General features: G+C 31.3%; 1 protein-coding gene across 1 annotated transcript; it reads left to right on the top strand.

Moving 5' to 3' along the window:
* Positions 1–7,378: 7,378 nt before the first annotated feature.
* LOC123199100 lies at positions 7,379–9,261 on the top strand. The gene is made up of 4 exons (XM_044613944.1): positions 7,379–7,561; positions 8,204–8,335; positions 8,639–8,886; positions 8,973–9,261. Exons 1-4 carry the CDS (start codon positions 7,379–7,381, stop codon positions 9,259–9,261), a joined length of 852 nt encoding a protein of 283 aa, XP_044469879.1.
* Positions 9,262–10,065: the final 804 nt, after the last annotated feature.

The following is a 10,065-nucleotide window of genomic DNA, read 5'->3' as shown; positions in this document are numbered from 1 at the left end:
CATCCTCTGCCTCTGAGCGTGAGGAATCTTTCCTCACCTGGTACACCAGCGCTGCGACTTTCGACTCACATGATGCCTACTTCATCGGGTCGAAGTCGAAGGCCAGCTTCTGGAGGCTTGTTGTAGAGTTGCGCGAGTGGTTGACTGACGATGTGAGTTGTCTATATTATATAATTTCATAAAAGGCTAGATATATTTATTACTAACTAACACGTGAACTTGTTTAAACCATTTTAGCATGTGGACTCCTTTTTGGCTTTATTACGTCGACAGCAGAACGATCACCAGTCGACTATCTCACAACGTTGGACGACTGCCCACACATTCTTTGGAGGTCATATTGAGATGGCCTGGAAGAGTTGGCAGACCATACCGATTGGAGAGTTTGAGTTTTCGGGGCTCTTCACGAGGATGGTTGATGCATCGTACACCCCGGGATTGTTGTACAAACCATGGGGGATGGTCGATCAGGTAGAGTTTATATATATTTCTATTATATTCAATTGGTTAACGACAACGAATTGTAACTAAAATGTCTCATTGTTTATAGGTTTTCATCCCTATAAACTTCGAGAACGCACATTGGGTCGTCGGAGTTATAGATTTCTGTGAGTGGTCGATTACGGTGTATGATTCAGATGTTTCATATTCGGGGAATATAGGGACTCTGGAGCAGCGCATGCGACCGTACATGACCTTTATTCCCGCGTTATTAAAGGCGACGACTTTTTGGACAGCTTCTAGGAGGACTCCACGACGTGATCCCCTTACTTTACATCGAGCGTCAGATGTCCCTCAGCAGGGGTTGGGCTCCGGTGACTGTGGCGTTTTTATGTTGTGATTTTTTGAGTGTTTGGCGTTGGCACGGAGCTACGTTTTTCCCCGAGAGTCGTCTACCTCTATGCGTCGACGATTAGCGACACAGTTGTATTTTCATTGTATCGAGTAGCTCACAGATGTATATTTATCATTATTTCTATGTTTAGATGTATATATTTATTGTATTTTCATATGTATATGATATACTTTATTTGTGGTTATATATGAATGTGTATCGTATTTGAGTTCATTTTTTAAATAATCTTGTCATGAAAAAACAATAAAATCCTTATCTAAAAGTTAAAATTCGAATTCTAAAAGTTGAAATACCCTAGAACGGAAACAATCAGAAAATCCTTCAAAAATCTAAAAAATACGAGTCGATATCTCGTAAAACGGTGAAATCCAAAAAAACGGAACTGAAATTCAAATTCTAAAAGTTGAAAAACCCTAGAATGACAACAATCGAAAAATCCTTCAGAAATCTGAAAAATACGAGTCGATATCTCGTCAAACGGTGAAATTCGAAAAAACTAAACTTAAATTCGAATGATAAAAGTTGAAAAACCTTAGAATGACAACAATCGAAAAATCCTTCAAAAATCTGAAAAATACGGGTCGATATCTCGTAAAACGGTGAAATCCAAAAAAACAGAACTGAAATTCAAATTCTAAAAGTTGAAAAACCCTAGAATGGCAACAAACGGAAAATCCTTCAGAAATCTGAAAAATACGAGTCGATATCTCGTCAAACAGTGAAATTCAAAAAAACTAAACTTAAATTCGAATTATAAAAGTTGAAAAACCCTAGAATGGCAACAATCGAAAAATCCTTCAAAAATCTGAAAAATACGGGTCGATATCTCGTAAAACGGTGAAATCCAAAAAAACGGCACTGAAATTCAAATTCTAAAAGTTGAAAAACCTTAGAATGACAACAAACGGAAAATCCTTCAGAAATCTGAAAAATACGAGTCGATATCTCGTCAAACGGTGAAATTTGAAAAAACTGAATTAAAATTCGAATTCTAAAAGTTGAAAAACCCTAGAATGGCAACAATCAAAAAATCCTTCAGAAATCTGAAAAATACGGGTCGATATCTCGTAAAATGGTGAAATCCGAAAAAACGAAACTGAAATTCAAATTCTAAAAGTTGAAAACCCTAGAATGGCAACAAACAGAAAATCCTTCGGAAATCTGAAAAATACGAGTCGATATCTCGTAAAACGGTGAAATCCGAAAAAACAGAACTGAAATTCAAATTCTAAAAGTTGAAAAACCCTATAATGGCAACAAATAGAAAATCCTTCTGAAATCTGAAAAATACGAGTCGATATCTCGTCAAACGGTGAAATTAAAAAAAACTGAACTAAAATTTGAATTCTAAAAGTTGAAAAACCCTAGAATGGCAACAATCGAAAAATCCTTCAGAAATCTGAAAAATACGAGTCGATATCTCGTAAAACGGTGAAATCCGAAAAAACGGAACTGAAATTCAAATTCTAAAAGTTGAAAAACCCTAGAATGACAACAAACAGAAAATCCTTCTGAAATCTGAAAAATACGAGTCGATATCTCGTCAAACGGTGAAATTCGAAAAAACTGAACTAAAATTCGAATTCTAAAAATTGAAAAACCCTAGAATGGCAACAATCGAAAAATCCTTCAGAAATCTGAAAAATACGAGTCGATATCTCGTAAAACGTTAAAATCCGAAAAAACGAAACTGAAAGTCGAATTCTAAAAGTTGAAAAACCCTAGAATGGCAACAAACGAAAAATCCTTCGGAAATTTGAAAAATACGAGTCGATATCTCGTAAAACGATGAAATCCGAAAAAACGGAACTGAAATTCGAATTGTAAAAGTTGAAAAACCTTAGAATGGCAAGAAACGGAAAATCCTTCAGAAATCTGAAAAATACGAATCGATATATCGTAAAACGGTGAAATTCGAAAAAACGGAACTGAAATTTGAATTCTAAAAGTTGAAAAATGAAATTGCCTTTACAATATAAAATATCCAAAAACCCCTCATATTTATCTAAAATTATTTTAACCCCTATAATGAGTGAGAGGAGTTATATAAATGAAGGGAAAGGTAATTTTGACATTTTAGAAAAAGTTTGAAATAAATAAATAAATTTCAAAAATACCTTTATAATATAAAATATCCAAAAACCTCTCATATTTATCTAAAATTACATTAAAACCCCATAGTAAGTGGGAGAGTTATATAAATATGAGGTGAAGGGTAGTTTTGGTATTAAAAAAAGTCATAGGCATTTTTTTTTGGAACAGTAATTTTGGGCATTTTGGCTATTTTTGCTTAATGGGAAGGCATTTTGGCCATTTTTTAAAATTTCCCTTAAAAGAAACTTCCCAATAATTAATTAAATGCATGTGATGGCCAACAGGCTGTCACTGAAACCAACTCATTTTGTTTTTTTCCGTGCATGTGATAGGATAGGCCACCACATATTATTTATTTATATAAATTAATTAGATTACGAGGATATTTATTTTCCAACCACTTTAAAATTATTTATTAAATATTATCAAATTAAGTTATATAAGTAAATTTATATAAATTATTTATATCTTTTCTAATATATGATAGGCCACCACATATTATTAAGGTATAGAAATATAAGTTTGTATACATTAATTTTATATTCGAATGATATATCATCATATAATTAAATATTATTTTTTAATTAAAAAACTTTTAATTACATAATAATATATATTTTAAATATTTTTTAATATAATATATAAACATAATTTTATTTATTTCAATAATTTATTTTTTATGTTAGTGGTGATAGTGTTGACTCTTGAACACGTGCCATGTGAAACTGCAATCCCAGATTTTCTTTATTCAATAATATTTTATTTGAGATTTTTCTCAAACTTGTCAGCACATTGAATTAACCATTTTCAAGTTTGAGTTTTGGATCGGTTTATTGACTTAATTTATAAACATAAGCATTTCATAAATAGAGGTGAATTTAAATCAAATTGAGTTTGAATTTGAGATAACACAAATTTAATATGGTTTGAATAGAGTTAAGCTCAAGTTCAGTTACAATATCTAGTCAAACTTGAGTTAAATTCGGTTTGATACTATAACTAAATGAAAATTGATTAAAATGATATTATTTTGATGTATTATGATTAAAATGACATCATTTTAATCAATTTGACCTAAAATTTTTATACTCACAAACTTGGAGAATAAAACACTTTAAAAGCTCAAACTTTAACTCAAACACAACAATACAAAATTATTAGATTTGAGTTTGAGTTCAAACTCACTTAAACCAAACTTATTTGAGTAGAATTAACAATCAAGCTTATAACTCAATTTGAATATACTCTCATTGTAAGTTTAGGATTATTCTATAGTATATGGATGTCGTATTTGATATAAAATGGCTTCATATTCTTCTATATTCACTCTTTGCATATGCACTTTCTATCAAGAAAAGCTTAGCTTGCCTTATTTTGCTATGAAACTGCAGTCTCCTGGTCATCGCTCTCCTCTCTGGCTTCACTTGAGTTTCTTCTTGTCCACCTTACTTTTTAGTTTTCTTCTCACTAACACCATCACCCATTTTTTTTCTATATTACTAAAAAAATATTTTTGCACACACGTAGATGTGCTGGAGAGGATGGATTCTACAAATAATTTTTAGATGTGCTTTTTAAATGATGATAAAACTTGGACCTTGTTGACCAAAACAGCAGGTGATAAAGTTATTGTTGCAACTTATAAAACACATAAAATTTATAATATAGTTGAAGTGGTTGACAATGCGCTGGAGTAAATCATCAGGAAAAACAATCACCGATTGTAACAACAAAATTTAATATATGAGTAGATGTTTCAGTTTTTTAAAATTAACGGGTGAGAATCTAGGAAAAGAGTAACCTTTGGATAAAAATAAGTTATGTGGTGCTTAAAATATAAGTATTTTAAATAATAAATTAGCAATATTTTTTTAAAATAAATTTTATTGTTTGGATTGTGCAGCCTTATTCAAATCAAATTAGTTTTTAATTAAGGCATAAGGCTTTTTTTTTTTTAAAAAAAAATCAACTCCTGTTAAACCACTTTCAATTTAATCAAAAATTGGTTTGAATTCGATTTATTATATGAAAACATACTCAATTTTAACTTTGAACTTGACTTGTCAGATCTGAATTTGAATTCGAACAGTTTAAATATAAATCCAAACTTGCTAGCTTTTACAATTCTAAAATTTTAGTTCATTGTCAAAACATTGTTCAATTTTGACACATAGTTTATCATGATTTTATAATTCAACATGTTTATTAACAATTCACGAGCTTAAAGTCTGTTTAACTAGTGTATTCTTAGCATTTTTAAGCAATATGAAATACACATATAAATTCAACGTTTCCTCCACATTTTGTTGATGCAAGATTTGCATAGGGGCATTACAGTACTTAACATTAATTGATAAAAAGTTTTAAGACGTGGCTTATGTTTGAAGAGCTATTCCCTTCAAGTTCCAGGATATGAAGAAGTTACGTTAGGTTACAGTTATAATTTTGAATTATTCAAATAAGAGAAACTTTAGTTTACATTATATACAGTTCAAAGAAATAATGACGGATATTCAGTGTACAAAACCATGTTACTGAACGATATAATATTGTGTAGCTTTGATTAATTGCTAATTGTCATTTTTTTTTCTCTTGTCCGAGTGTGCAAACCAATTCAAAATCCGGAAAAAAACAAAGAGACTTTCAAGCTAACCAAGGACAATCACGTTGCGTACAACCTTACCTTAAATTTATTATGCTAGTTGAAATATTAATTTCGTTGGTGGTCCTGTTTGGAAGGACCCGGATAAGTTTTTGTTTTAAATTTATCTTCCAATGATCCCTATAAATTTCTCTGAACAGTTCATATTTTTTCAGTAACACCATCCATCTTTGAGGTATCACTTCACATTATCGAGTTCCAGTTCTCCTGTAGAGGTAAGTATTTAGAAATATTATTCTGCTTTATATTTTTACAATTATGGACTTCTTCATCCTCACAAAATTTTCTTTATATATATATATATATATATATCATTGGATATGAGTTGTAAACTATGATTTTTTTTTTTTAAATGAGATATATTCAACAATTTTGTTAAGGTGGTACACATTAAGAACTACGGCACTTATTGAACTTCAATGCCTATACATTAGAATGGTTTTCTAAGACTCTTTCACTAAATTTGAAGTTTGAAAAATCCCATCGATATCATTGAAGATAAATGAAGAAATTAAGAATATGAATATGGGTAAGCTAGACAAATAGGGCAAGATTACTAACTAGCTAGAAATGGGCATCGGTGAAGCAGAGATTTCAAGAATACAAACTCATAACTCTGGCAACTGATATATATACGAACGATTTACTTGCATTTTCTGCTTTTATCACCTTAATCATAACTTTAAATAGAGCAACTGGTTACTTGCATGCGGTGGCTCCTTTAAACTTTAGGGCTAGCTCTTTTTGGTTAAATTCATGAGTTCACTTGGGTTTTAACCCAAGGTATATTCTTTCAGCTCAACCCACCATGCTTAAACAAGTCATACTTGACTTTTAACCAAAGGGTTTGACTTCTGTCAACCATGTTCAAATGAGTTTTGAATGAACAATTGTTTGGTGTTCGCAGATTTGATGTCATTAAAAAATTCAAGTCCTTTAGGATTATTAATTATTGGTTTTAACATATTTGAGCCCCAATTATCAAAATGACTAAACTAGTCTAACTAGAATTACCCAGTATATTATATACCCTTTTCATTATTCATTCTTTATCAATATGGAACTTACATATTCCAATTAAGTAACCAAAAAAATAAAAAATAACAAAAAAACCTTGCATATTCCAACACTATCAAGGTGAGAGTGTGAATAGAGAAGAGTTTTTGGGTTTCTCTTTTGAAAATATTAATATAAAAGTTATTAATGATATGATCCCTTTGCAGTATAGATTTTCTCTTATCAAGAATATAACACATGTGCATGCAATGTTAGGACCCAATAAGATTGAAATCTTTCTTCTCATTAGCAAACAATTAAAAGTATATATGTACTAACAATGAATACAATTTGTGTAGTAGTAATGGCATGCCACCATGTTGAAATTGTTGTTCATTGGACGAAACAAGATATGGCACAATCAAGTGAACCTGGGTTATGTTCTTCTTCGGAGCAAAATCGGAACCACAATGTGTGGTCACCTTCCCTTAATTTGCTTGAGGGTCAGCTCTCTCTCCTATCTATTAGCTAAAAGAGCTTATTTAAAGTTATAAATATTTTAGAAATTATTTTGATTATTTGGTACGTTGCATCTTAAAAAGAGTAGTTATATATACACATTTTTTAATATATAGATGATTTATTATTTTATTTTCGATTCAAAATCATTTAATCTTTTAATAACATCATTTATGCACTAAAAAATATGTATACAGTATTTTTTCACTAGGTTATGTATTTATTATTATTGTCATCATACTGTACAATTAATGTGCCTTCCTGATTTTGAAGAACGGAATGAAGGAAATCACCAGTTACGTTTGGGTCTGCTTAAGGCTGCACTAGAAGGAAATATAGAGGAAGCTAAAAGTCTGATTAATGATAATTCTTCGATGAGGCTAACAAGTGCCGCTATCACAGAGGGACAAGAAACAATTTTTCATGTAGCACAGGTGCAAAACAAACTGACTTTGTGGAGAAGATGATTGAATTGATGACAGATAATGACCTCAGGCTGCAAAACGGTAAGTATATTGACTGGGTTCGACAAAAAACAAATATTTTTTGTAAGCATTGATACTACATTGTATGGTAAGTATTCACGGATTTATTTTCTTGCTAAATCAATTGCATTTTTTTTTCCGTTTCCTTACAAATATTTGTATGAATTTCGCGGATCTTGCGTTGGAATTGCTAAACCATGATAATGAAAATGAACTGGCTACAAATTCTTACATGCATGGCGAGTGTCCTTTGACACCCTTGCATAGGCTGGCTTTGACGCCCTTGCATCTGTTGGACCAAAGTAGCAAAAGTGACTTGTTAAATCAAGCTCGAAAGTTGATTCAACTTCTTTGGACGAAAATATTGGAAAAGAGGGCAACCAAGTCGGGAGTTACTTTAATGATCACAGAGATATATTTTTCGATGCAGCTCACCTAGGGAACTTTATATTCTTAGCTGAACTCATCAGCATTTATCCTAATCTGGTTCATCAAAAGGATGATCATCAACGCACCATCTTTCACATTGCAATCATGCATCGTTATGACGATTTATTCAAATTAATTCATAACATAGGCTTTAAAAAACAGTTGTTAGCATCTTATTTAGATAAGGATAGCAATAGCTTACTGCATCTAGCTGCAAAATACCCAAATCCAAAACCAGTCAATACTCTGCCAGGTGCAGCTCTAGAAATGCAGCGAGAGTTGCAAATGTTCAAGGTATGTTTAATCTTTTTTTGCTTATTTATTTATTTTGTTTATCTAGGCATAACAAAGGTTTGAACCATCACATTTTCCTATTAAATAAGTCGAACTGAAATTTTAAAATTTCCCATTTTATGGATCAAGACAAGACAAAACAAGTAATACTAAACGTGTTTGTTGAAATGCTGAAAGTTTGATCCATTTTATAGGAAAATTTAAAAGTTTGATTCATTAAATAGTTGGATACTATGATGTGTTGTTATCCCATATAGTTTATCACCAACTTGTTGTATAATATGATGCTTGACTATGTTTTAGGATGTTGAAAGGCTTGTAATGCCTTCATTTAGAGAGTTAAAAAACAAAACTGGCAAAACACCGCGCGAGTTGTTCACTAGTATTCATGAAGATTTACTTAAAAATGGAGAAAAGTGGATGAGAGACACAGCTAACCAATGCATGCTTGTGGCAACAATCATCGCTATTGTTGCTTTTCCAGCGGCTTTCAATGTAGCCGGAGGTAACAATTCTAATGATGGCATACCTATTCATCGAAGAAGTATTATGTATCATTTTTTGTCATGGCAGATGCGACTGCGTTATCTTCTTCTTCAATTTCAATACTAATGTTCTTGACTATTCTTATGTCCAGTTACACAGAAAATGATTTTTATAGGTCATTACCACTTAAGTTGGTGGTTGGAGTCTTGACATTGTTCATATCTATAGCAGCCATGATGCTAGCTTTCATTCCAAGCATTTTCATAGCTTATGATCACCATAGACCAAATGTAATCCGGATTCTTGCTACTATATTTGTAATTTTTCCTGTGTTTATATTTAGTTTGTCACACTATGGCCTTTTAAGAGATGTATTGTACTACTCATCAGTCCGTTTTAGGGTTTCCCTACGCCAAGACAATGCTAGAGAACTCAAATAAAGTTGTATTATGTGATTTCAAATTCTCAAGTTGTACATTCATGTTATGTGTCTTTTGTTTCAATTTTTCATTGAATAGATGCCAGTATGTTAATGAAGAAAAATAAATTCTAAGATTTTAGTTCTTCTAAACATTGCTATATTTCATTCATTTCACACGCACACACACACATATATATATATATATATATATATGGTGAATCAGTCTTTGATAGGTTGATAATATCTCTCAATGGCAATTCTGATTATAGAAAACACAAACTAGTTAAATCTCGCACTCTTTATATTTGAATCAAGTCAACCATTTTCAATAATGGTTAGTAGATAGCTTTACCTCCCAGTGATAAAAATGGATGCGGCTAACTATCCGTTAGTTTGTCAATAAGCAAATATCTTGATGAGCGTCTACAACCTTCTTAGTCTGATGTTTCTTCTTAATGAAATATTGCTTATAATAGTCGTTTCTATCATGTTGGTATGAGTTTGAATCTTCATATGTGTATGCATATATCTATGTGATGTTCTAGTTAATTATGGATTGATTTACTTTAAATCTCAATTGTACAAAGATATTTGTATTTGATTCAGGTTCTCTTGTAAAACACCTTATGTTCCTATTTGGTGTGGGAAGGAAATTTTTATATATCTTTTCTTTTTAATTGTTTGAATTCTTTTAAAAAATATAGAACATTTTGTGTTCCATTAGTATTTGGTGTGGGATGAATCTTTTTTTTTTTTTATAGCCAAAGGACTATTTTCCCACTAAAGTTTAGTGAAAAGACAAAAATATATTTGCGAGAGTTTA

This window comes from Mangifera indica, chromosome 2 (assembly GCF_011075055.1).
Source record: "Mangifera indica cultivar Alphonso chromosome 2, CATAS_Mindica_2.1, whole genome shotgun sequence".
In the NCBI taxonomy this organism is placed as follows: domain Eukaryota; kingdom Viridiplantae; phylum Streptophyta; class Magnoliopsida; order Sapindales; family Anacardiaceae; genus Mangifera; species Mangifera indica.
The sequence above is the reverse complement of the archived record's forward strand: the minus strand, read 5'-3'. Positions and strand labels throughout refer to the sequence as shown.